Source organism: Chaetodon auriga, chromosome 3, assembly GCF_051107435.1.
Source record: "Chaetodon auriga isolate fChaAug3 chromosome 3, fChaAug3.hap1, whole genome shotgun sequence".
Classification (NCBI taxonomy): Eukaryota; Metazoa; Chordata; class Actinopteri; order Chaetodontiformes; family Chaetodontidae; genus Chaetodon; species Chaetodon auriga.
In genome coordinates, this window is record NC_135076.1 from 11,627,010 (window position 1) to 11,655,008 (window position 27,999).

At 42.1% G+C, this 27,999-nt stretch overlaps 2 protein-coding genes across 6 annotated transcripts in view; one reads left to right on the forward strand and one right to left on the reverse strand.

The window, feature by feature from the left end:
• The first annotated feature begins 1,025 nt into the window (after positions 1 to 1,025).
• Positions 1,026 to 27,350, forward strand: rfx2 (regulatory factor X, 2 (influences HLA class II expression)). Of its 4 annotated transcripts, none has more exons than XM_076724280.1 (18): positions 1,026 to 1,191; positions 11,754 to 11,862; positions 12,489 to 12,578; positions 13,976 to 14,058; positions 15,066 to 15,336; positions 16,627 to 16,701; positions 17,716 to 17,897; positions 18,094 to 18,213; positions 19,310 to 19,431; positions 19,724 to 19,842; positions 22,298 to 22,410; positions 22,623 to 22,774; positions 23,023 to 23,120; positions 23,579 to 23,728; positions 23,906 to 24,114; positions 24,254 to 24,407; positions 24,514 to 24,556; positions 25,219 to 27,350. In XM_076724280.1, exons 2-18 carry the CDS (start codon positions 11,755 to 11,757, stop codon positions 25,338 to 25,340), a joined length of 2,211 nt encoding a protein of 736 aa, XP_076580395.1. In that variant the 5' UTR covers positions 1,026 to 1,191; position 11,754; the 3' UTR covers positions 25,341 to 27,350. The 4 variants fall into 4 exon arrangements, with proteins under 4 accessions (XP_076580395.1, XP_076580369.1, XP_076580377.1 ...); XM_076724254.1 differs by lacking the exon at positions 1,026 to 1,191 and adding an exon at positions 11,511 to 11,646; XM_076724262.1 differs by lacking the exons at positions 1,026 to 1,191; positions 16,627 to 16,701 and adding an exon at positions 11,511 to 11,646.
• Positions 27,350 to 27,999, reverse strand: part of fcho1 (FCH and mu domain containing endocytic adaptor 1) — a 51,062-nt gene continuing 50,412 nt past the window's right edge. The window contains exon 27 of one of the 2 annotated variants that reach the window (XM_076724244.1): positions 27,350 to 27,927. In XM_076724244.1, coding sequence (XP_076580359.1) covers positions 27,899 to 27,927 — 29 coding nt within the window. In that variant the 3' untranslated portion in view covers positions 27,350 to 27,898. The remainder of the gene's footprint in view (positions 27,928 to 27,999) is intronic. The other variant, XM_076724245.1, reaches the window with a different exon arrangement.

Here is a 27,999-nt window from a genome sequence, read left to right on the forward strand (position 1 = left end):
AAGACATGATTTCAGACCCTTCATTTCTTTGATGTTATGTAAATCTTTTATCAACTTCACTCTCTAGCCCCAACAATGCATGATAAATAATTAATTATGTAGACATCAATATGCCTTGACAGTTTTATTTTATTTTATTTTATTTTTTTTTTAAGGATTCAGAAGGCACCAGGCCAAAGTCTGCCCCAGTGTACTGTATAAGGTGCAGCTCCAGCAAGCAGCTCTTGATGATGAAGTCATGATGCCACCAAGTGTTGAAGATGTGAAATGCAGCAAGACAAGGCTGGTTACAATCCTACAAGAACATAGAACAAGAATAATGTGTGTATATTAAGCTTGCGTGAACTTTTTGTATTGAAAAGAAAAATAAATATAAGAAAACATCGTATATACAGAAAAAATACAGAAAATATATGTTGTTATAGATATTAAATAAATATAAGAATAAGATGAAATTACTCTGAACACCCAGTAAGTGGAAGAATATAGTAGAAATAATAATAATAATAATAATAATAATAATAATAATAATAATAAGAAGAAGAAGAAGAAGAAGAAGAAGAAGGAGGAGGAGGAGGAGGAGAAGAAGAAGGAGAAGGAGAAGAAGAAAATGGAATAAAGGAATAAAAGTTTTACAAATATCCGATCTTAACTCCAAATATCGCTGAATTTCATCAAGAAAGCGACGCATTTATAATGAGTTTAATGAAAACGATGACATGTATTTTTAACTAAAGCAGGATCATCTTCATATGACCGTCGTCAGTTTGATACATGCATGCGATACATACAATAACTGCTTTAAATCATAAACATTAATTATGTCACTCCAAAGACAAATGGAGACGTTGATAAACTGAATTCATGTCACTTATGCACTTCAAACGTCGCCTCGCTAAGACCACCCCCCAGTGGTTCAAATCAAACGTACAGCTTTATTCGACTGGGCGGGACTCGCTCGTGTCCCTTTGGCCCCGCCCATACATAGTGAGGGCCCTGACGTAGGCAGTCGAGGGTAGCAACAGTTGCCTCGAGACCCCCTCGCGCCATAGTGACTGTAGCCGTGGAGACAGTTACTTACCAACGAGCGCAACACTCAGCAACAGCAGCAGCAGCATCTGGAAGTGACCGAAGGAGTGGGAAAGAGGGGAAAGAGAGCAGAGCCAGGGCAGAACTTTTCTCAAGGCAAAGGTGACTATACTTCTATAGAATTTAGATTCTGAATTCATCTCAATTTGAAGAGAAATGCTCTGGGATCGCACGCGTTGCTGGCAGTCTTGGGTATTTTCCACAGTATAACTTTCCCTTCTTTGTGGCATCCGCCTCAAGTTGAACGGCTTTCCACTTTCCTTTTAACTGACGTTCACCTATGGCTGGCAACTGCTCCCTGCACCTAAAGTCAGCTTGGAGAAAAATATTTCTTTCACCTCCGCTACTTATTTTGCTTCAGGGTTACTACACAGCGTCAACGTTACTCAAAACTGATTCAACATCACTTTACACTTGTTGCTACGTTGTGTAGCTTGTCTCGAGACGTGAACGCACTTCCAGTTCAATCCCAGCAGGATGGAAGCTTAGGCTACTTACTAGTCAAGCTACAATGCTAACTCCAGACAACCAGAAGCTGTGAGTTCGGGTTGCTAGTTCAACCACTTGTCGCTTTGTTAACGTCGGCTCTGAGTCGTTCGTCACAACACGGACAAACTTCGTTCTTGGAGTGTCTTTCTCATAACCGCATTCAGGCAGGTGAAAATGTAGCTAGCTAGCGTTAGCGACGTTGGTCTTGGTGCTCAAACTGTTAACTAACGTCGCTGCAAACAAGCGTGAACTCCGCAGAAGGATAACTTTCATATCAGTGCGCAGTTTGGCAGCTCCCCTAGGGTCCATTTTCACCTATAAAGTGTTTCTTAAAAGTAATTTAAAAAATATCACCCAATCGTGCTCGGATATATATGAATTTGTACCGGCGACATTACGACACTCACCGTTACAACGCTGCCAGACCTGATGCTTCCACTGGTCTCTATCTCAGGAGCATAGTAAACTGTCATGGTGAACTAATGTTTGTGAATCATATTGAGTCATATAACGTTTGTTATCTCAGCGGAACAAAGTTGGTTCTTGACAAAGTTTTGATGTTATTAATATTTCAGAAATAGCTTGAATAACTGAATATGTTGCAGCTAGGTGGTGCTGTGATGGTTCTTTAATATTGCTCTCTTGTATTTATAGTCTTGGCTGAGATGGAGCATTTTAAATACTGTTTTCTTACGTGTTTTTAAAACTAGGCATCAAATGAGTTACACTTGTGCCCTGTATATTAAGCTGAACGAATCACTGGGTCTGATTCCTGTCCTCTCACTCATGTCATCACAAGTAATTCAACTCCATCTACCAATCTTTCCACTTTGTCTGATGTTACACTTGAACAGACTCAAAAGCAAACTGTTTGCTAATACTGAAGTTGTTCTCAGTAGTAATTAGTTTCATTGTTAAAGTGGCGGGTCTCATTAGGGTTGCTGTTTGACCTCTCTTAAGAGTTGAAGGCTCATATCAAACTGCGCTGTAGCATTAATGAGAAACCATGGAAAAGGATACCCCCAATGATTTTAAATTTCCCTTTTCATTAGTTTTACATCATGGCTGTGACAGGTTTCCACTCTGTCTCTTTTTCTCCCTTGAGATGCATTAATTCTAATCTTTTCAGAGACAGCCGTCAGGTGCTCGGTCATTTGTAATGTTGCATGCTATTGAAGCATCAGGAAGAATCTTCGCAGCATGAAAATTTCTCTAATTAACACCCTCTCTGCTCACTACTGATGAATTGAGTTATAAACTTTCATGGCTTTACATAAAGTATTCATCTTTTAAGAGAAGAGAGCTAAGTGATTCATTGAAGGAGATGTATTACTGATACAACAAGATACCTGTTTTCTTATAGATGGAAAAGGGTCAAAAAGCAGGTCTGAGGGAAGAATTGAATGCGCATTAACAGAAGACTCAATTTGCTCTGAAGTACATGTCACAGAAAGAAACTTTGATTGGTCAGACAACTCACCACAGCTATACAGAAAATAAAGAGATGACTACTCTGAAACTCTGTGTGTAACCCCCCACCAACCCCCCACCCCCCCCCAATTTGAGCGTGACACTGTTATGTTTACATGGCAACTTGATATACAAATACACCCAAGTCATGGAAAGAAAGGAGATGGAGTGGGCCAGGGGGCAAAATGTTATTCTTTTAAAAGTCAGTGTTTTTAATCAGGTTACAGTATTTTCATCTCCTTCTTTGTGGCAGGAGTGCACAGCTTTGGCTTGCAGAGGCAGGTCAGAACGAAATGGTGCTCAGAGAGGAGAATTAAACAAAGTGGAGGCGGCTGGAGAGTTGTTTAGAAATGGCTTACTGGCTTGTGAAGTACAGAGAATTATCAAATTATCAATGAGAATGTCAGTTTGAAGGGGGGGGGGGGGTCAATATTTTTTCTGTTATTTTCTGTTGTAAATTAGTTAGACTCTGTCTGTATCCTGAATTCAACCGACCAAGCTTTCCTGTATTGGCCCTAGGCTACAGCCTGTGATCATGGTTACGCTTTGGTCCATTTCAGTAACAAATGCCAAATGCCACTCTGGACTGTGATTTCCAGAAAATTATGTTCCTTCTCTAGGACTAATCTCCTTTCCTCTAGCCTCCTATTAAGCCATCTCTTGAGTTGCTCGTATGATTGTGCGTAGCAGTGTGCACCGTTGCCTGTGTGCCATTTTGAGTGTCTAATGGACCCATGTGTGTAGTACAGTTCAGCTATCAATAGGACAGCTGCAGTGGTCTCTTGGGCAGCGGGTGACCTGACACAGCTTTTGGTCACATGTTCTGTGTGTGTATGTGGTGTGTGGATGTGTTTGTGTATGTGTTTGCTCATGCTGTATTTAGCTTATCTTGATGAGGCCTACTGTTGCCTCGGGGAGAAGTTCTCAATCCAATAGCCTGCTACAGATATAGACATGGACCTAGTCACTGCCATCAGTTTTGCCACTGCTGTTTACAGTTGATCGTATTCATATAGAGTTACATTTACCTCTGGCTGTGTTAACTGAACTGCACATTTCATTGTCTGATATTAACACAGTTTTAATGGGTTATCCCATAACTCCAGTCAAAAGCATGTCAGGAAATCATAGAGCAAAGCAGAAGAACTGAGAGGAGAATGCCTTGTGGGGCTTGTTAAGTGGAAAATAATAGTGCCATTTGTAACATGAAATGTTTCAGTTTCATAATCTTCATAATTCATTTATTTGTGAAGGACTTTTCATTTGAAGTGATGTGCCGTTGCTGTTTTATCTTGTGAGAGGAAAATAGTTTAAGTGTCCTCATGACGCTCACATCACATCTTCCAGCTACAAAGATTTTGGAAGTCATTGTAGGCTTACGCTGCTAGGATACAAAGAAACAAATCCCCTCATATACCAAAAAAAGTGCTGTCACTGATTGGCCCTCATGCTGTGGCAACAAGTTGAAACTTGTTGTGAAATGAAATGTTTTTCAATGCCTGTCTCCTCTGCCTGTGTGTGTGTCATCAGGAGCATTCTTAACATTCCACCTGTTTGTATCGCAGCTACACAACTGCTAATTAAATTTCCTGCCACAAACAGCAGACAAGGCAGTGGCATTTGCATTAGAATTACCAACCCCCCCTTTCAGGCAGGGATAGTAGCCCCCCCCCCCCCTTTTCCTTTCCTTTGTAGAGTTTGAGGCTAGTTTGTTAAGAGATGTTTATTTGGCTTAAAAAAGAGCTCCTGTCAGTGTAAACCTGCTACAAAGTAATTACCAGAACCAAAACTAGGCCTGAAGTGGAGTGAGATTTGACCAGATTTGCAAAGCTGTAGACCCAGATAGTATTTTTAGATTTCATTTGTCCTGTCTTTGGAATATCTTTTGAGAAGCTCTTTAATTAGGAGATTTGGTGAGGAACAATAGCAGAGGACGCCATTGTCACAGGTGGAAACAACCCTGCTTCAGCTCATTGGTGGATGTCCTTATGTAGTGCAGCCCTCAGATCCCATTCTTGATCCTTAAGAACCCTCTCCTCCCACTCATTAGCATCAAAGGACAGCTAAGGTTAATGTTGCAGTGTTCAACATGTCAGAGCGGGTACTTTAAAGCAACATTGCATGCTAATTATTTTTCATGTAAGAATTAGCAGCATTTGAGTAGCGAGGGTAGTAGATATAGCAGTAGTGTTGCCACTGACAAAGTAGTCAAACCAGTCTGGATTCTCATCCTGGGAAATTTAAAATTTTTACTATTATAAAAAAAAACATGCAGGTAAAATATGATGGAAGACAAAGAAATAAAAAGCAACTAGATGATGTTTTGAAAAATTTGAACTTAAAGAGCACCAGTATGTAGACCAAATAGACCTGATATCAACCATATCTTATCACCACCATTTACTCTGTTTTATGATCGCCATCCTGCAAATAGCAACGCAGGTACACTTTTCATATCCTTAAGTAATTTGATGGTTAATGATGTGGAAATGACTCTGAATAGGATTTGTTAAATTAGTGTGTGAATGCTGCTGATATATATATTTTTTTAATATCTAAAGCATATCACTGGATCTGGCTGCAGGCAGGATGATTTAAAATGTAGACTCTGTTCAGTTTCTGTAAGAAAAGGTTGAACACAGTGGATTTAGGTTGCATTCTAGTTTGACTAAAATTATCCTTAAATATTTTGACTTTAAGTTGCTGTATTAACATTGCATGATGTTAAATGACCAGTGTTCAAACAACGCTGTGTTAAACACATTAAATGACATGTGACATGTGGTAACTGTAGTTAATGTAGCAATATAATTTACACAGTTGTAGATTTGTGGTATAAATACACAGTACTGACTGCATGAACAACAGACACTTGGATCTGTCTCACATTTCAAGCATTAACTGATGACTCATTATTTGTGCCTAGTATTACCTGTGAAAGCATACTGTACATACAGTATGGTGATTCTCAGCGTCATATCTGTGTAGAGGGAATGCTTGCCAAGAAGACAGACTCCTCCAGCACAACAAAATGCTTATCTGAGGTTCATTGGTCAAGATGGAAGCAGCATACTGCCAGCAACTGAGGTCTTCTTTGCAGAATGTGGTTCCCTGGGAAATAAAACCCGTAGGTTGGAAACACACCTGTTTCAGAGAAAAGGTGAAAGCATATTTGAAGAACATTAGTGTGAGCGTTTGCGTCTGGAGTGAGTCTGGTTATATTTCTACACAGAATAGGATACAAGTTTGGGCTTGTCTAAAGCATTAGGAAACTTAATCACTCCAAGTTGTCAGTCTTGGTGATTGGTTTTGATATAATGCAGCCACTTTGTGTAGATTTTCAAAGAGGCCGCAGCATAACAAACCTGAGGCGAGGAGGCTGTGTTTGCAGTTCTTTCTGTTAGCCTGATAGTTAGCAGGAAATCTCATTAACTTGTTGACAGATTTTCTAAAATTAGGTGGATAGTGGAAGTGGTTAGTGTTTGATATAGAATAAAAAAAGACAGTTCAACATCACAGATGCATTTTTCAGATTATTTTTTCACCATTTTATCAAAAGTTACTGCTTTTACTCAAAAGAAACAAATTTGAAATCTCCATTACTAAAATAACAAAATTAGATTGTGCCCCCTTGGCAGGAGTATGTGCTCTCTGAGTTTGTCCTGGTTTTGTGAATATGTTCAGTGATGTAATAGTTTAAGAGGAGCCCCATACTACGTGCTTTGGATGTAGCTGTGGTTTAAATTGAGATTTATCTCTTCTTTACGTGCTGTGCAGATATGAATAGGAGGGCATTGAAGTGAGCTGAAAGATCAAAAAAGTTATTGCATATTCGTATTGTATTTTTGGGTGTGCCAAACATTAATAATGTTTTTGAAAACAAGGGGGAAAAGCAGTTATGCAAGAATCCTAACTGTAACTGTTTGCATTTCCCAGTTTCTCTTTAGGCTCCACCATCTCCTCAGTCATCCAGGTGACTTGAGTGAAGTTCCTCCTCGGTGTCAACAGTATAGCAGCCTCAGAACATATGAGATAGATATTCATGAGGGGTAGAGAGACACGCGCACGGATGAGTATAGTCTGAGTACATTGGCTGTGATGACCATCTCCCTACTCCTTCCCGGCTCATCTATGTTGTGTTTTCTAGTTTAGCTTCTTAGAACGTTGAGTTTCAAATCTTCATCTCGAGATGTTAAATGTTAAGGATGGAGGCTGGAGGTGGGGGACAGTGGAAATCTGGAAAGGGTTAGAGGAGGCTGGGCGTTGGGGGAGGAAGTTGCTAGTGTAGAGCATGGGCGAACACACAATCTCCATGGCAACGGTTTGATCTTTCTCTCTGTGGCTGTCAGGCCTGCAGCACACATGGTGACGGAGTGGACAGGTTGTGCTGATGACCAGAGGTGGGGAGGGTAATGCTTGGATCAGAGACAGTGGTCGGTGCTGCCTATTTGTGTGCTCTCTCTCTCTTTTCTCTCTCTCTCTCTCTCTCTCTCTCTCTCTCTCTCACTCTTCCCCTCTCCCCCTCTCTCTCTGCCCCTCACACTCTGCCATCTGCAGACCCCAAGAGCTGCTTTGATTGGATTAGCCATGAATTAATGAGACAGGCTTGAAGAACAGCCTCTGTTGTGGAAATCTCTTATCATATCTTAATTCGCTCTTTGTGTGAGCACGCGTGCCTCTGTGATCTTTTTTTTTTTAATGAAATCAAAGAAAAGCAAGTCCGATGTTTTTTCTAACCCTCAAATAGAATTTGTTTTGCATTAAAATTATAATTCTCAAAATAGTGAACAAGTGAAAGCCTCGTCAGAGCCCTTTTGCTCCTCTTGGTATATTTATTAAAAGTGTAACAGAGGGACACATCTGCTTAGTTCTCAACAAATGTCTTCCATATATGTCCTCTTTAAAGCAACAAGTGTCTGCCTCTGCTTTATTTTGTTTTATCTACTCCTAAGTTGGAAAAAGTATTGTTCTGCTCAAACTGTTTCACTGTCTTTTCTGCCCAAGGAACTTTGGAAAGACTGAACTTGCTTTTGGAAGTGTCTTTTTTGGGACAGCATGAGTGTAAAGCAACCTTGAAGAATAGACTGTTGTCTCCTTAATGACTTAAACATTCCTCTTTCTTGTGAGCACTAAGTAGTTACAAAAACAGAGCACTTCATCCTGTCCTCTTCAATCAAGTCTAAACCAGCATAAAGTCTGTACATTTTTATATAACTGCAAAACAGGAATAACACTGCCTTCATGTCCCCCGCTGTCTGAAATTAATAGCTTACAGAGTATTTATTGTTGTAAGTTTCTACTTAGCGTGAGATAGAGGGATCAGGTGGGGGGATGGCATTGTTTGGTTTGGGAAGTATTCTGTTGGTTGCATAGCAACAGGCTCCTGGAAACGGGAGTGGACGGTGTTGCCAGTAGCAACCGTTGTTGCTCTGCAAACAATGTGGGCCAGCGCAAACATGAGCCAAGACTGTGGGCTCCTGCTTTTAATTGAACATCTGTATGTGTTTTTCTGTGATTGAGCCCTGTTTAAGTTAGATCTGTCAGTGACAGATGTTTAAATCTTGTCTGCACTGTTAACATTATAGACTGAAGCATTAATGACAGTTGGTGAGGCTTGGGGGGTTTTAAAATGTGTCTCCTCTTGTTTCCATATAGCTTTGAAAACTCAGGTAACTCTTGAAAGGAGGGGCTGTTGTTGTAATGTTGTAAAGTGCTCATGTGGGATTTGCGTGAATGAAACCAGGCTCACAGACCTGACACGAACAAAAAACATGCATGTGAAGTTCTCTTTGGGTTAGAGGTAGAAAGGCTTGGTCCTGCACAGCAGCCCATCCAGAGTAGCAGCTTTGCAGCAGTGTGCACTGTCTCCTGCTGTTTGCTACCTTTGTGCCTTTCAGAGCTGCTAGTGGGGAATTTGTGTGGCTTTTAACCTTCCCTGAACACCAAGCAGAAGGACTCCTCTCTGCCTGCACTCTCTCCTGTCTCTCCCCCTCCAACCCAATGATTTGACACACTTCACCATACCTATTAAAGCCAGCACTTTAATTGAGCTTTAATGGATGAAAACGTGCAGGTCATTGCTTTGTTTCCTGATCCCCCACCATCTTGCCATACCACCCACTCCTTAATGGCATAAAGAAGCCCCGAGGCTTGTGTCATTTCCTCTAGTGAAAATTAAAAGTCTGAAGATAAATGATGGGATTGTTTCAAGTATATTTATAAGCCAAGTGACACCCCATAGGCAATTTCCTTGCTTTAGAAAGATGCAGCAGCTTTTTGGATGTTCACTCCTTGGTGCCGTTATTCTGGTTATAGTCTTTTGATGCTTTAATGACATACAAGAAAAAGGCGGGAATATGAGAGCCTTCACATGTAAGTGCTAATTGTGCTGTGTACTTACAAATACAGTCACAGGGCTGCTCAGGGTAAAGTGGATATGGCGTGTCTGAAGATTGACACATATCAGGAATTTCAACATAGGGCTCAGTCTATTAGTCATCTAGGCAGAGCAGTGTCTTTGCCTGTGGCAAAATCTCCATGCATGGAAAATGCCAGTGGTGGCACACCCAAATCTGCTGTTTTTGTGTCTTAAAGGTACACTCTCTGATTTTTTTTTTACAGTATCCAGAAGTAACCCCCTAATCCTAAATATCCTCCCATGTTACTGCTGATGTCTAAAACTTAAGACAGATGAGAGTTGAGTTTCATAACTGCTAGTTTTGCAGCTAGCTGGGAAATTTGTGTTGTTCATGTGTGTTTTGTTGGTAATCAAGTAGTGTATCTGTAGCAAGCCGACATAACTCTGGGTGAAATGAGAATAACTTTTTTCTAGTACAGAGTGGAAATTACAGTTAAGTGTCAGGATCTGTAGGGAAACCATTTTTTAATGAAACATTTCCCCTTGCAATCTCCTTTTGCCTGTTGGAACTTCTTGAATATGGGTGGGAGGGATTTTGTGGTAGTGTCTGTGATGGCTTCATCATGTTGTATTTAATGGCCGTTTTTTTAGGTAGTTGTATAAATGAGTGGTATTATCCTTCATCATCTAAGTCGTTAACTCTGTATTTTACACAAATGAGGATGTGATTCCTATTTTGGTGTGTGTGCAACATTTTTGTTGTTAAATTTGTTTCCTCTTCCCCTCCATTACCAGTGGGGTTTCCTTGATTCTGACTCAGTTTTCCCCTTTCTTGCTTCACCTCAAGTCATGTTAGATTTGTTTTTGTTATTTCCCATTCTGACTGAGTTCAATTTGTCACATGGTATAAGGTAGTCTTTTCAATTTTAGAGACACGTTTAGAGCACTTAGCTTGATACAACAGATCCAAGAAGGAAGGCCCTCTCAATTCTTACAGAAGCAGAGGCTTGAATTGAAATCACAAGTAGCAGTAATAGTGCGGCCCCATTTAAAAAGTTTAGGTTGGGTCTTGAAAAGCCAAAGGACAGGGATAGCTGCACCTGTTGCTTGCATCTAATAGGTCAGCCTTTAGGTTGCTGCAGCCTAAGTGATGTTTGTCAGATCTCTTCCGGTAAATTAAAATAACATTGTAGTCCAGGCCAAGTGTTCTGACTAATCACTGCATGTCTAGAGCAAGTTGTGTCTTGCAGCCCTTTGCTGTAATGCTCCTGATAAACACCATTCTCTCGTCTACCTACTTACTTTTCCTGCTGCTCCTGGATTTTTGCCGTCAACTAAAGACTTCTCATCAATTCAACCCACCCCCCAACTGTGCCGTATCTCCCTCTCCCTTATTCTAATCCTCCTCCCCCTCTTCTCTTTGGTTTTCGCACTCGAAAGTTCCAGTACAAGAGCTTTATAAAGGGGGTGGGGGGGTGGGGTGGGGGCGCAGGGAAGGGAGGAGGGTGGTTGAGTTGGGGGTGGTCGTCATGGATTCCTCACCATAGCAACCGACAAACGTTTACAAAGCATTGAGGAATTTCCTCATATCAGCTGGATTATTGGAGCCCTCAGAGAACAGCTCTCGTTCGAAACAAACGCTGGATATCATCAGGACCCTGGCAGAGGCTGGAGCCCCGCTGCCATTTTCATCTTTTTCCCCTTCATTTTTTCTTGTTTTGACAGAGTGGGGAAGTTGTTTTTTTTTTTTTAGCTACTTACTCCCCCCCCACCCTTGCAGCTCCATTCTTCTCTTGTCCCTGCCTTACTCCCGCTCTTTCCCTTTCTGTCCCTTTTTTGAAAAAGAGAGCCTTTGTGTAACTCCATTTTTAGCTCCCCTTTGCTATGCTGTGCACATTGTCACCCAGTGGAAAGCCGAGTCACGGCAGTGGGTTTGGTCCTCAGGAAGCATTTCAGCCCTGCTGGTAACTTGAACTCCTGTACTGTAACTTTTCCACCTGGGCCTGATCTGTCAACAGGACCAGGGATGTCATTGTAATTCTGTTGGGCTGCTTATTTTGCCATTGAGTAAGGCCAAACGTCGGCAGCCCCTGGGGCTCTGAGAGCTTCACTGACTCAGCTTGACTTGGCAAAGCCAGAAACCCCCTGGGGCACAAAGAATGACCTAGTGCCTCCAAGAGACAAGGGGTGGGGTGGAAGAGCATTCATTTAGTACGGCTGTCCATGTGCATTGACCTGAGGTGCTTTTATTATTTTTTTAATCTTCAGTGTTACCTGTCTTGTATAAGATCCCCCCTACTTATGTCTCCTCTCTTTTCTAATTCTTCATATCTCCACTGTGGCCCAGCATGCAGAGCTCCGAGGGAGGGTCAGACACCACGAGCAGCGTGGCAGCGCTGCGGACGTCCTCATCAGCTCAGGCCCCTGTGGTACAGCCTGTCCCAGCCTCCCAGCAGGTAGAGTACTACCTCTGCCCTGCTGCTACTGTAATGACAGGACAAATGGGGGAAGTCTGTAATGACATAACTGTTCCATTCAATTTCTTTCCAAATGTTGAGTTCCAAATGTATAAAAGACTGGCTGTTTTGGAAACCAAACCAGCTACTCATTATATTAGTGCTTACACATGGTGTCTGAAAAGAAACAGTACAATATCTTGACAACAGATCTCTCCTCGAAGCACTCTCAGTTCAGTGTTCCATGCAACACCTGCAACAAATAAAAATGTTTTTTTAAGAGTGGTTCCAATTTGTAAATTGTCAGCAACTGAAACTGCTTGCCATCCACTCTGCCAACAGATGCTGCTTGTATCTGTTTACCATGCTAGCTTCTGCCATAACATCTCCCTGGCTTATTGGACCAGTACATCCATTTTACTGTAGCCATTTGAAGATATATAAAAGTGACAGTACTGTAAACACTACACACACAAATCTACTAGCACAAGCTTAATTTCTTGATGGGGGCATTTGCTGATATGTTTGCCCATGATGTGTTGACTGTCATGTTCACAGTAAGATGTGTATGCATGCGATTGTACATGCATACCTATGTAATTCAGTTATGTCTTGTATCCACACAGAGGGTGCTGGTTCAAGCCACAGGCTCAGCTCAGAAAGGAGGACAAGTACAGCAGCTTTCAGTACCCAGGGTTCAACAGGTCCCTCAGCAGGTACACAGTACTGTACATACTTGTACACTGCTGTGAAAATATTTGTACACCCCTTGACATTTTATAGTTTTTTTTTTTTATTATTTAATTTTGTGACCGAGCCAGAGACCTATATAATGTTTCCTTTTACAATAAAGTAGCAAGATCATTAAATATTTATGTGAATTCAAATAAGCATGGTATCAATGGCTAAATAAGCATATAGCCTGTTTCACCACGGCTTCTTTGTGTCACAAATATTTTATTATTTTTTCACACCTTATTCAGGTCAGCATTTACTTTCAGGTTAAATAACTGTCGGACTGGGGAGTTGTAGGTTTTGCATTCAGCCGACACATTGGGAGTAAACAAGTTAAAGACTAACCAAACCATGCATTAAAACAATGAATGAAGATCCCAAACATAGCATCCATTCATTCTTCCGAAAGCTGCTCATCCATTTGTCAGAATTTTTCTCCTGCTTCCTATACAACTGATAGGTACGCAAAAGTGTCTTTCTCTGGCTGAGCCTGGCCCACTGCCTTCATACATGAATAACAGGAAAATAATATCTTAATGCAACACTTGGTAGCTTTTAAATAAGTATTAATATTATTACATGTGTGTGATTGTGAGAACTCTTCTTAACTTTGCAGCTGCAAAAAGTCTTCTCTGGGTCTCAGGGTATAATGTGAACTTGCTGTAAAGCCCGGTGATTCCTGTGGGCTTGAACCAAATCCCAACATGAAATCTGTGTGATATCTAGTGTGAAATTATGAAATGCAGGAGCTGACCTGACTCTTCGTCTTAGGCACCAGTCTTTATTTATATATTTCCGGCTGATATCAGCCAATAGTAGATGGACAGTTCATTACGTGCTTTTCACCATTTTTATGCTTCAGTATAGCATTCATTATCAGTTGTGATGTTTGTGAAATCAGGCTTGTCTTTTTCAACCATATGCGTGTCTTTATCAGTTCAAGTTAAATAACTTACATTTTACCCATCCAGCATTTTTCCAAATCACTTTTACTCCTGATCCCCTTTCAAAATAACCTACTTATGTAGCACTTCAGATATTCTAGAACCACTACATAAAGGACCTTGGTAGGTCTACATAAAGTTGGCAGTGTTTGCAATGTTAAATTATATTGTTGAAGCTTCTGTTTTGGACAGGTAATTATGCAAAAACCAAGGGGTGTACAGACTTTTCACTGCACTTCATGTACACGCTATAATAGGTGTGCACATGCCTACACCCACAGGAAATATTTTCATTTCTGGGAGTACTTGTATGATTAAAAAGATCAGTTATTATTACAATTGTAGCTGTGGTTTGACTTAAATTTGTACAAATGCTGAAGCATAAATAAAGATTTTCCCTTTTCCTGCTTTGGTTTCCTGTGGTCTCTCTGTAGGTGCAGCAGGTGCAGCATGTCTACCCATCCCAGGTCCAGTATGTAGGAGAAAGTGGAGAGACTGTTTACACCAATGGAACTATGTAAGGAATGATACATTGCCCTCTGACTATTAAAGCTAGAATAGGCAATGCATTTAAGATGCATTAAGAAGCAATCATCAAATGCTCTGTAAGATATGGCAAGAAATTTAGTTTACATTTACGTTCAAAAAATAACCAACATCAACAGAATGTGAAGAAGTAACGGTTCTGACATTATATTAAAGATGTCTATGTATTGTGCTACATTGATATCTACTGAAGTTAGCATGCTAACCAGCTAGCCCTGACCCGTCCTGTTTCATAATTACACTTTGTACCTCAAGAGACGATAGTCAGCTAATAGCACGCTAATAGTTAGCTGCATGGCCTACTGAGCCAACAAGCTAATAGGAGCTAGTAGCTACAGCAAAGGGTATAGTGAGCAGCAGTTAACAGTTACTCTGGTGATATGCTGCCCCCATTTGTTTGGAGCAACTGTCGACAGGTGGCCATTTCTTACACATTGTATCTGTTCATGTAAGACGCTAAAATGGTGTGAAAAATGTTTGCCTTTCAAATAAAACCGACACAGCAATGTGCATGAAATTTGGCTCCACTCCAAATGCAGAAACATCTTGAATTATGTATGAATAGGTGCTGGATGAAAAGCCTAATGACACATAAGACTTTCCAGACCACTTTTCTCATCATTTTAACATCCAACTGCTGTTAAAGTGGCTCTAATTAAAAAGCCTAATTGAAGCCAAAGTGATTTTCTTTCCCACAGTTTGATGTTTGATTTGACTCCAGCATAACCAGATATTTTGATGACATCAGTTATATTGCTGTCTGTGTAAACAAGAGTGGATATCGTATCAGCAGTGCTGCATTCCTATGCCCTTGCACAAAGAAGTGAAAATTACAAGATTATATTTTTATTCATAGATGAAACATAGACTCTTGTACTCACTGCCTTCTGAAGTTCATCAGTTGCCACGAAATGTACTTTGTTTACTATCATCATAGGATGACATCACTGCATGCTAATTACAATGATCTCTCCCCAGCCGATCAGCCTACTCCTACAATCCAGAGGCTCAGTTATATGGGCAGAGCAGCGGGGGCACCTACTTTGACTCGCAGGCTGGTGGAGCTCATGTCACCACAGTGGTCTCCTCTGCCAGCGGTGGGGTGCCCCCTCATGGCATGGTGGGCATCACTATGGACGTGGGCAGCAGCCACATCATCTCCAGCGGAAGCACCTACCTGATCCATGGAGGAAGTATGGAAGGAAGCCGCAACCACATATCACACTCATCACGCTCTTCCTCAGCTATGGTGAGCAACACCCATACGAATGTTTCTCCAATAGAATGAGATAAATGAGCCAGCAAAACAAAGAAACATTAAATCAGAGGTCTACACCTGCCAAAGGCCCAACACATTCGGGGGATTGTTTGTCCTTCTCACCTGCTACGTAGCTAAATTATAGTTTTTTCTCTAAAGAATGTAAATAGGCTTTTACTACTAACTCTTAGTGCAGCATGACTTACTGAGCAGAGATCCCCACTACCAAATGGTGTTGTGAGATGCACACTGCCGCTAACTGTCATCACTGTCACCTGAGCCTGTGTCCAGACTGGCCAGGCTCCTGGACAAACCTGAAAGGCAGGGAGAGACACACAGGGTTTACAGCAACCTGAGTTGGGGCCTCCCAGCTCTGCAGTAACACACCGAAAGCAGAGCAGTACAGGGCAGGGAGCCTGTAGAATCGGGACACTGGCTTAAATAATTCAGCACTGCCTTGTTTCAGAGGTTTTCACAGGCACTTGAGCGCCCTGTGAAACAAAGCAACCCCTGGGGCTCATTACCATTTGGCCATGAGCCCTCGGGAGCCTTCTTAAGGCTTGGAACGCTGCCTGCCTCTTTTTCCTTTTCTTCTGTGTCTCCAGTTTGGCTGCAATACCACATATCTTTTCTTTTTTAACTTGATTTTCTTCTTCAGCTAAACAGAATGTCCCTGGTTTTGTCATTCACTAGTTCACCAGTTGGATTCCATTATTTTTTGTTGTCTAAAGACAAAATAATAAGGCAGTGTATTTTATACCATGGCACTCTTGCTTATGTCATAGTAACAACTCACTCATCAGATTTTTAGTTCTTCAACTGTTATCCAAGTTACGTTGTGTCATGCATTTTGAAGGTGGGGTAGGGTGGGGGTAGGCATTGTTGACCTAGTGTCCCCAAACTTGACGTGACCTGTGCCCCTGTTTGTGGTTCCTATTTGCATACATTAGAGTGTCTGACCGCAAGTCTTCACTGAGCAGCTTAACCCCAAAAGTCTCTTGATTTGCATGCTTTTGTCAGCCAATAATGGATTTGGCAGCAACACTGACTGATTTTAATGGAAATTCAGAGATCTGGCTGCTCGCTAACAGTCTTATTTCCTTTATCTGTTTTTTTTTTTTCTCTGTGTGTGTGTGTGTGTGTGTGTGTGTGTGTGTGTGTGTGTTTTTCATATACCCCTGCTTATTTCTGTCCCCTTCTCTTTTTCTATCTCTCTCACTCTCCTGCCTCCTCCCTCTTCTGTCCACTTCTTTTTTTTTTTCTTGCATGCTTTTTCTTTAGCTTGAAATGGCGATTGAAAACCTCCAAAAGTCTGAAGGAATTGCAAGTCACAAAAGCAGCCTGCTCAACAGCCATGTAAGTCAACCAGGAACTTTCTTTGAAAAAGACTTGAGAGAAAGTGAAAAAGAAAAAAGAAAAAAAAAAGCTGAACCTGTAGGCAGTGTGTTCAACTTGTGTTCCTGAAAATTGAACACACTACCTACTGCTAGCTTTACTGACCTTCTGCACTGTCCCTCTGATATGCATAATTGTCTCCATTAGTTTTGTCCTTGATCTGAACTTGCATTTGCTGTCACTTTGCTTAAGTATGCATCTTGTATATATTTCTCAATACTTTGCATGGACATAAATTGATTGAGTTTTCAAGGTTTCTGTTCATTTCACTGTAAAATACGCAAAGACATGTACTTAGTGTCGCAGAGTGTTATTGCAGAGTAACTCCGTCACTCAAATATAATGATATTTAAATAAGATTCATGTAGTATTTCTGTCCATAATTTTCCTCACATGGGAAATTTGTGGTTTAGATGTTTACATTCTAACTCCTAACCTCAGCTGTCATCTCACAATCTCCACATCATTTGTATGAATAGTATTCGAATTTTCTGCTTCAATCTGGTTTGCAAATTGGTAATTTGAGCCTTTTATGCAAATTCATTCTGATTGCGCTGTTACAGACAAGCCACGACTGTGTCCTCCTCAACTCTGACTGTCTTTGAGATTTGTCTGATAGAATGAATAGCACTTCAGATGTTCGAGTGTTAATCAGCCATTCTTTTGGCTGTGGTCGCTTGCTGCTTCAGTCAAAAAAAGTAACGGCCAAAACGTAGCCACAGCAGAAATGCATTGCTCCTTTGATGTTTAGGCTCCTAAAATAGGTGGTCATGTGATGTGTGTGTGTGTGTGTGTGTGTGTGTGTGTGTGTGTGTGTGTGTGTGGGGTGTGGGGTGTGGTGTGTCATGTCATCTGTCTTTTGATGTGATAATAAGATGAACCGCTCCTCTTCATTTCTGGCCAGGTGACTGTCACAGGGTTTATCCATTGGGGCTCACTGACTGTGCGACTGTGTTTTCTTCTGTGTGTTTTTAGCTGCAGTGGCTGCTGGACAACTATGAGACAGCGGAGGGAGTGAGCTTGCCCCGGTGCTCCCTGTATAACCATTATTTGCGCCACTGTCAGGAACAGAAGTTAGATCCGGTCAACGCAGCCTCCTTTGGCAAGCTCATCCGCTCTGTCTTCATGGGCCTGAGGACCCGCCGCCTCGGCACCAGGTACAAACAGGAAGAGGTTGTTGCAGAAGCTGAAGATGCTGATAACAGTAATCATGTAACCATTATAGAAGTGATGAGTATGATGATGCCTATAGGCACTGGAGATTTGCTGATGGAAGAGGATAATGATAGTGATTACACTGATGGCAAGTCTTCTCCTCCTCACTGGTTTCTGGCTTTTCTCTGAATCTACCAGAGGCAACTCTAAGTATCATTACTATGGCATCCGGGTGAAGCCAGACTCACCACTCAACCGGCTGCAGGAGGACACCCAGTACATGGCCATGAGGCAGCAGCCTGTCCACCAGAAACAGAGGTCAGCACTCTCCCTGTCTGCCATTTTTACTCTTCTCCTTCCTTTTCGTTCCATTTGTCTTGCTCTCTGTCAAATTTGTCACAACTTCCAGCAGCTTTCCATTCATTGACTGCCATTTTTTCCTTTGACCACAATGAGTTTTAGGTGTCTTTTGAATGAAGATCGTGTGTCATTGAAATTTTGCCATTGATTACGTGTACCCTATGATCGCTGCCTCACTGTCGTTGCCTATACTCTGCAGCTTGCCGTGCTTTGTCTTTTGTCTGCCATCTCCTCCCTTTTTCCTCTAGAAGTTCTTTGTCTCTTTCCCTTGCCCTTTTCATATTCTTTCATAGTTGCGTATGTTTTTCCTCACCCACCTTCTAACACATGACATTTAACCAAACACGAGAACAGGGCTGCTTTCAGTGCTATCACAATGTACTTGTGTTTTTTTTTATGGAAACAGAGGTGATATTCAGTAGTTTATTGCAAAGTGTTTTTACCAGCTGCAGCTATTTTGGCAAATAAGCTCTTTTCCGTACGTTCTGTTTTGAATATTTCTCATAGAGCATCGATAGCAAAGGTTTGAATGTACTGTATGTTTAAAGAGGAACTTTACACCCCTGTAAATCTCCTTTATGCTGACCTTGGTGGTTTAACTTCTCACCTTGCAGCTGTGACGTAGAAGTGTACTCCAGGGTGTATCAGTACACCAGGCATCACTGTTGGGTGTGGCTACAGGTACAACGAAGCACTTGTGACCACACCCTCTGAGAGAAGAAACGTTGATACTATTTTGTACCACTGTAGTGTGTGTGTTTGTATGTAGGTCACTGCTCTGTTGTGTTTTCACTGTGTATGTATTGGTATTCACCTCAGACACACCCAGCAAACTGGGGCAAACACATCTCAAAGGCAAAGCGTGATGCACAGATGGGAAGACTCATGTTAGTCATTTAGAAAACGCTGCAGTTTGCAAATGTTGTTTTCCTTTTAAAAGCACCCCATGGTATTCACTAATGGGAGCTGTCTCTGTGGTTTTTCATTGGGTTGAAAACCTGCATAGTCCTGGCCATCAAATGCATATCCTTCTTGTCCTCTATTGTCTGTGTAGGTTCAAACCTCTACAGAAGGTGGACAGTATGTCAGACAGTCTGTGTGGAAGCTCTCAGCACTGTAACAGCACTCCAGAACAGTCTGTGGCTGCTCAGAGCCAACACCACCAGCAGTACATAGGTAAGGACAGGCGCTGCCACAGCAACCCTCACTTTCACTTCTCTATTCTCATTTTTCATCACTAGATTTTGTCCCCATGTTGGCTTTACTCAAGCATAACCGTCAGATTAGGAAAATTAACTGTCTTGTTTGTTGAGACAACTATAGGATGTATTTCTGTGGTGACATACACCATGATCTACCCATACAGTTGTCACAGTTTTCATACAGTCTCCAGAATTCATGAGCTCCTGCGTGTGTGTGTCTTTTCAAGTGAAATGAGTGACACCTGTCTACATTTTGTTTCATGCAGATACGTCCCACACCTTGCCTCCATTTCCCACTCCTGACTTGGGCACCCAGCCTCTACCTGAGCGCATCAGCATGAATGATATCAAGAAGCTGCAGACACTCTACAGAGACCACTGCGAGGTATGTCATATCACAGCACCTCTTTCATTTTTTTATTACACTTTTCACCACCGTAGGAAAGTTTGAATACATTCAAATGTTGCGTGTGCCACACTGTTGCACTGGGTGACATCTTCCTTCATTACTGTGATCACTTGTGCTGTTATTTATTTTGAGTGGACCCTACAAACATTGTCCTGCTGGTGTAAATACTCACTAGAGTCCCAAATATGTATTAATCCACTGCTGAAAATAGTCCTGAACAAATGCACTGCCTATTCCTGTTTGAGTGCCATTTACTTAAACCTACAGTGCGCAGCAGTTACAGAAAGTGACATGTTAAAAAAAGTATTACATGGCAGACTAAAACATTGTTGGTTTTGGACTTTTCATAAGGAAAGTAAAGAGTAATAGTTGGTTAATTAAGGTCAGACTCACATCCTGAAACAGGAGGCACAGTGAAAGCAAATAACTGCAGTCAACAGGTGTCCACCTTTTCCTATTAAGAACTGCAAACGAAAATGGTGCTACCCAATGGTGTATTGCATAAGTGCATTTCACAGGTCGCAGAGGCTAATCCACAACATATACATGAATAATAACCCCCCAGAGTGAAACACATTGGCAATGAGCAGACATAATACTGAGCAAAAAAAAAATGTAGAAATAATACTGAACATTAAAATTTGGGGGTTGTACGGGCAGGGGAGAGGCTGTGATGAAAGCAGCGAAGCTCTGGCTTTATCATATTATCCCTGCCCTCCCCTTGTCCAGTCTCACCACACTCCCTTTGTTCCAGCTGTCTTTTCATCTCTGTGCAGCTTTCAAGACATGCCAATTAACCTTTCAGCGCGCTGGGTGGACATCTTGGTGTCTTTGTGGTGGCCTCCTCTCGGGCCTTTGTGTTTCCTTGTCTGTGGACAGGCACATGGGCTCCTGTCTTTGTCTGCCAGCACATTTCTGTCACTCTCATAGCTCTCATTGCCTCCGTGTGTTTAATGTTTATGCATTTTGCTTTTTTCCACCCCTTTTTTGTGAGCCAGCAGTGACCTGTTAACACATTAGCCAAGGCATCATTTAAAGTTACAACACAAATAAAGGTAACAAGTTGGCCTCAAGATAAAGCAATATCTAATTTCTTAATCTGAAGTTAAATTAGTCTCTTCTGGGCTGTAAACTGATTTGTATGCCGTGCACGGTGTGTATTTATTAATGTCATGGTAACAGGCAGATACTCAGGTGTCGGCCGTGCCGTTAAATTAATGTTTAACTACAAGTGTTTATGCGTTTAATAAAACTTTGAGGGTCATAAATCTCAATGTTAAACGCGTATTTGTCTTGTGTGTGCACAGATGTGAGAGGAATCTGTGCCGCAGGCCACTCGTCTGTCTGTGAGCATGCACACGTGAACATGTGTTATTTCTCCTCCACACTTTTTTTTTTTTTTTTTTAAATTCTGTTAAAGGCATGCTGCTTTTCCTGTGTAGCAAAAAAAAAAAAAAAAACTGGAGGCACTCTTGTTTAGAAGGAATGGGAAATTCTCCTTTTTGTTTTGGAGTCCTGTGTTTGACCTGTTGCTCGGGGCAACCGTAAACAAGGTTGCCATGGCAATGGCTGGAGCAGAAAAAAAAAAAAAAAACATATCATGTGATTGAAGTCTACGCTGCTGTGTAACAAGATCCAGCAGCAAGTGCATGTCCTGCCAGAGAGAGACAGAAGAGGATCTCTGGGCACGGTGTGAATCGTATGCTTGTGCTCAACAGACGCTCAATGTGGAACTACACTGAACCATTTGAGACCCAAAAGAGTCTGACCTCTGCCTCATGTGGAGTCAGGCTGACGTCTCCTCTGGTGAATGTCCCGAACAGCTACTACAGCGCCTGTTTTGATGTGTTATTTTCATGTGCGTTGAGGTTTAGACGCTCCATTTTTAGAACCAGGTTACGGCTTTCTCTGTAGTTAATCATTTTAGATCACTGCCTCGCCGCTGCTTCCTTTTGCGCTTCGCTGTGTTTCACTTGTGTGCAGTATACTCTGCTTTCTAAGAGCCTCATGCGTATGAACAGGAAAGAGGAAGTCACATGGGTTAGTTCAGGTCAGCGCATCGCCACTAAAAGGAGCCAAATGCACCCATAAATCTGAGACTGATCTGCTCTTTAAAGGCAATCAAGATTTAAAAAAAGTGAGTGAACTCGCAATGAAATCGAACTGAAAAACTCCTGACGAAGCCTAAACGTGGCTTTTAGGATCCTCCTGATGATTAATGTACAGGGAGCTGTGTTTAAGCTGGCTCATTGTCTAAGGAGGAGGGCCTGGAGTGAGTGAGAGGCTGCCTGCCTGTAGAAACTTTGTTGTGTGTCTGGTTGCCATGGCTCAGCTCTGTATGTTTTGTCCCCCCCCTCCCCCTTTTCCCTCCTCTCTTCCCTCCCCCTCATTCTCTTCCCTCCTCCCACCCTCCCTCGCTGCTCTCCTGCAGGCTACTTTGGATGTGGTGATGAACCTCCAGTTCCACTACATTGAGAAACTCTGGCAGACCTTTTGGTATTCAACACCGCCATCTAGTGACGGAAGTACTACCATCCCCAACAGGTCAGATCACATGAACAGGAAAAGCTGAGGCGTCAGTGTTAAAGAAAGCTATTGCTTACATTTACATTAAGCTAATTAAATCTTCTGTTCCAACAGTATGTCACAAACATTAACCTTTTGCCTGACTGTCTGCTGAGTGTAGAACTTTTATTTACAAGACAGCAGGAATTATAATCTTGATATGTGATTTTTTTCTTCCTGTCTGTATATAGTGAAGATGACCTGGAAGGTGTGATCCCCAGAGAGAAGCTGGTGGCTCTGTGTAAATATGAACCGATCAGACTGTGGATGAGGAGCTGTGACCACATCCTCTACCAAGCTCTGGTCGAGATCCTCATCCCTGATGTGCTTCGTCCGGTTCCCAGTCAGTACCAGTGATATTTTCATTTATCATGACTTCAATAAGACACTGTGCAGTAGTAGACTGTATTGTTACACACTTGTCTTAACTCTTGGCACTGTTAGTCACACGCTGACACCACACTCAACAGTACACTCACAGGATTTCACTGGTAGTCTGTTCCAGAACTCGTTGAATCTTCTGTATTGCAGTTGCCCGCATTTGCACAACTCTACTTACAGTTTGTAATCCAGGCTGTTGTGTTTCTTCAGGCACTCTCACTCAGGCCATCCGTAACTTTGCCAAGAGTCTGGAGGGCTGGCTGACTAACGCCATGACCAACTTTCCTCAAGAGATTATCCGCACCAAGGTGACAAGAAAATCTCTGATCCCCCTTTGTAACAGCTGTTGTCTAGATTCTAGAATATGTGAATTGACATGTCTCTCGTGTGCTTGTGTCGTACAAATGATTAAATGTATCACATTTTCTTCAAGCTCTCCTCAGAGACACTGAACTTAATGATTACGTCCATTTGTTAAAGATTAGTCATGTGTACGTAGATGCATTATACATGGATTTGATTGAAAATGCATCATTTTTACACCATGTTCATTTTAGTACCTTTCTGATAAGGATGGAAGTAAATCTTGAGCATATTTGATTACTCCTCTGTCCAATCTGAGAGGAAGTACAGACAGCCCTCGAAATCTAAAGTGATGCATTTAATTCTGACATAATTAGGTGATAATAATCATAAAGCATAGAAACGTAGTGTAAGAAGTTTCAGGATCTATCATGGGTTCTCTGGTTCTGTCTCCATGGTGCAGGTGGCGGTGGTCAGTGCCTTTGCCCAGACACTCAGACGTTACACCAGTCTGAACCACCTGGCCCAGGCAGCCCGTGCTGTTCTCCAGAACACCTCCCAGATCAACCAGATGCTGTCTGACCTCAACCGGGTGGACTTTGCCAACGTCCAGGTAAACTTGTCTGACAGCCTCCCTGGTTACGTAACGTTCAGACTTCATGCTAAAGTGACAAACGTCATGTTGCACAAAGTACAGACTGTTCATGTCGACTTGCTCTGTTTTCCATCTCTCGCTGCGCATTGTGGTTTCTCGCTGAATGGGTTTGGGCGTGTTTGTTGTGTCTAACAGGAGCAGGCGTCATGGGTGTGTCAGTGCGACGAGAGCGTGGTTCAGCGTCTGGAGCAGGACTTCAAGGTCACCCTGCAGCAGCAGAGCTCTTTGGACCAATGGGCTACCTGGCTGGACAACGTGGTCTCTCAGGTCCTGAAGCCTCACCAGGGCAGCCCCAGCTTCCCCAAAGCTGCACGCCAGTTTCTCCTCAAGTGGTCCTTCTACAGGTACGAGGGGGCAACACTGAGGCTGTTTACAGTGACTCTGCATCAGTCTGGTTTTGGGGAAAAAGCTCATTTCATTTTGTCTGGTGGTGTAGCTGGAGCACTTTATAGATGATCTGTTTTCTCTCTTTCCTTCCTGTAGCTCCATGGTGATCAGAGACCTGACCCTGCGTAGTGCAGCCAGTTTTGGCTCTTTCCACCTCATTCGCCTCCTGTATGACGAGTATATGTTTTACCTGGTGGAACACCGTGTGGCTCAGGCCACCGGAGAAACTCCCATTGCTGTCATGGGGGAGGTAAGACAGAAGATATTCCACACTGCTCCAGTTGCTCCAAACACTTGAAATTACATTGAAAATTGTAGTTCTGTTGACTAATGCTCTTTCATCTCTTCAATCACAGTTCAGTGACCTGAGCTCTATGATGCCATCACTCATGGAAAAAGGTATTTGATATTAGTTTGCTTATATCTGAGCTAACGGCCTCTGGGGTGGGGAAGAAAGTTCAAGGCATAAAAAAAAAAATCACAAAACAAAAGAGACTTTCTGACTTCCCTACCTGGTCTGTGGCCCCAAGCACATGAATTCCTAATAGATCTTTCTAGCAAGCATGGTGTGTGTGTAGCCAGCACCTGATGTCTTACTCCTCTTTTCTCTAGAGCTCCATTATTTTCCAAACAACTGTTGAAGAAAGCGTCACTGAGTCTCACATAGTTGCACTGGCTGACACAATCCTTCATTGTGATGAATGTGGGCACTGCAGTTTATTTTGACTCAATCCAACATTCACCACCCTGCTGCTGGAAATACTCTCCAGCACAAAGTACTGCAGCTGAAATAGTCCCCAGGAAATACACTCTCCCCTCTCTGGTTTGAGTAATGCTTGCTGAAAAGTAAAGTGCACAACTATATATTGGGGACTTGATTTGAACCCTTTAATGGTCTTCTGGTAGAGCATTATTTGAGCTTTGATATACTAAAAAACACATGAAGAGAATCCATCGGGGTAAACAAGGATGTAAGACCCTTATTTTGGCCTTTGTTGGGATAAATTCGTACTGTAGCTTTAAACCTGATTCTAAGCATCCCTCTCCCCCTGTGCGACTAGATGCATCCTTCTCTGATGAGATGAGTGACCTGGGCAGTGATGCCGATGTGTCCAGAGGGCCTTCTGAGCCAGCTGTGAAGAGAGAGAGGATTGAAATGAGCCACCCTCTGCAGGAGATGTGAGTCAAAGTCTGAGCGGGGCCGGACTGAGAGCCACAAGGACCAGCACGTCTCCGTAAAAGGTGACCCTACAGTGGCTTCTGGGGCCTTTCGGGCGGCCACGGCGTCTGTGCCGAGCACACTGCGTCCTTCTGCAGTCAGTGTGTGCAATGTACATAGAGAAGAAAGTAGCAGTGTCAGGCCTCCCCTCACTAGTGTTTTAAGGACGGTAATCTTTCTTCCAGGAAGCGCATCTTTTTTTTTTGTTTTGTTTTGTTTTTTTACTCACAGGGGTGTAACACAGGTCTGATTTTCTTTCTGTTTTTGTTGCAACTGTGAATGACTTTGTGCAGTACCTTTTTGTTGGACGTGTATGTGTAACTTTGAGTGGTGGCGTGTGGTGTTTGTGATTCTCTTCTTTTCATTTTAACTAGCTGTGCCATAGTGTCCTTTGAGTGCCTTAGATCGCTAACTTTGAAACCACCACTACAGATGTCTATCTGTCCCTCAGCTGTGCCTCTACCGCAGTATGAATGTATTGTCTCCAAACCTCAGACATTCAAAGCACCTTTAACATTGATTAGGTGTAGTTGTGTACACTTCTTGTTGCCTCTGCTGCAGCTCGCAGCAAACACACACACACACACACTCACACACACACAAAAAAAACAACATGCAACCTACTGACCCAAAGGACCTTTCCCTCAGTCGTCCCCTCCAGCTTAGCCATAGTCATGGCTCTGTAGGGCCTCGTAGTTCACAGTAGTCAGGAAGGCAGGGAACTCAATACGTTACCTGTGTAAGATGTCGGTGTGTTTACCTCAGTAGATTTTCTATGCTGCGCTCCGTTCAGCTCAGATGACATGAGGCAAGTATTAAAAAAAAAAAATGTAGCCACTGTTTGCGTCTCTCTCTCCTGTTTCCTCTCATGTAAATAAAACACATTCTCCACAAATGGTCTCAGTCCTGTGACGGCGCCTCAGCGTGCTATACGGATGCATTCAGCCACTGGGATGTGCAGACCTGTGGTAGTTTACTCAGCTGCCACAGAGCAATCCAGAGTAATTGATGGGAGATGGGACGTAAAAACCTAAACTGGAATCTGGTCTGCTTCGTTTCCTCATCAAAAAGCGGTTGTACATTTCATCCAAGGAGATAAATCAGTACATGTTAGAGCAGTTGGACCTGGAAAACCAAAACCCTTTCACAAAGACAGGATCCAGCACACACTCCCCGACTCCAGATACTATGACCTCATGCTCTTACTCAGATAAAAGTCTTATGTTCTGTTTGAATTAGAAAACTACAGTGTGTTATTCGGGGAATTTGTCCATAATAAATTATATATATATATATATCTTTGTATGATGTACAAAGTGTGTGCTCTGTGGCCTTCAGTCTTTGCCTAATCTCTCTCCTCAAACTGTACTTGGTCAAATAGAAGAAAATGCTTTGATGTATAATTGATTAGATTGGCGTGTGTGATGAATTTGTTTCCAATCTCAGTCGTTCAATGTATGAAACTCAATTATTACGGCAGTGCTACTGCACCCAAGGAAGCTATTAAACTGTCACAAGAGAAATTTCTATTTATACGAACTATTCTGATTTGACTGACGTCGGCTTTGTGTTGAAATTGGTTTGGTTGATTTCTTTTTCCCTCCTCCTCGTTCCCCCTTCGGATGATTTGGTTGTAGCGATGAGACTCCTTGATCTCCAGTTATTTAAGGCTATTTGTAACTTGTGCCTGTCACAGTAATTTGCCTTCAAGTGCTTTGGGGAAAAAAGTAATTTCTGTGTGTACTTTGTAATGTTTTGTAAGGCTGTTTTAGACTTTTGGCGGAGGTTTATTTTTTATTGAACTAGATTTGGTTCTTCTTACAAGTATACTGAACCCTTATTTTTGTGCATTTTTAAACCTGTTCTTGACTACACTTTAACTAGCCTAAGGACAGATGATGGTCTGTAATAAACTGCATAGTTCAGCTGTATTTTGTACTTGGTCACAATGTGTAATAAATTGGTGTAAACCAGAAGGATTTGAGCACATTTATTTTTATCAAATATCAACATCACAAAACCTCTATTTGGAACAAACAGATTTACAAACATTTCTTTTTCTAAGGTTCAGTAGAAGATCTTTGCTCACAAATGACTCGTTCCATCCATTAAGATTCTCCAGAGATTTCTTCCGTACAGTATTTACATAATTTAAAAATCCTAGTTTCCATGGCAGACAGTAATATGCTTAACTTTATTCCTTTCATCTGTAATTCATGGAAAGCTCTGACATCTAGCTCGTTTCTGAACACAGTGAATAGAAAAAGAGTTTCCTCCTCCGAAAGGCAGGACGACTGAGTGTACAACACACAACTTAAATTAGAGGAAAAGAAGAAGAAAGGCTTGGTCCTAAAACAGGACGCCGTCAGAATTAAGTGCACATTGTCCTTCTTAGCGTCAAGGTGCCTCGTCTTCAGTTTTTATGTCTTACCACCGATCGTCCCTCTCCTCCACCCGTCCAGGCCTCCACTCAGAAAAAGTACAAAGTTCAGTGAACTCGCAGGAATGGTCCTTTACACGATTCACAAGGAGCAGCCTGCCATGTACTTCCCTGTCAAACACATGACACAACGAGACTGTGAAGGAGACTCAATGACCCACAAACAACATTCAGGTCAGATTC

Coding starts and splice junctions, on each gene's coding strand:
- rfx2 (XM_076724254.1), top strand. Junction 18,214..19,309: donor CCTGTCCACCAGAAACAGAG/GTCAGCACTCTC, acceptor TTGTCTGTGTAG/GTTCAAACCTCTACAGAAGG. Junction 19,843..22,297: donor TCTACAGAGACCACTGCGAG/GTATGTCATATC, acceptor GCTCTCCTGCAG/GCTACTTTGGATGTGGTGAT.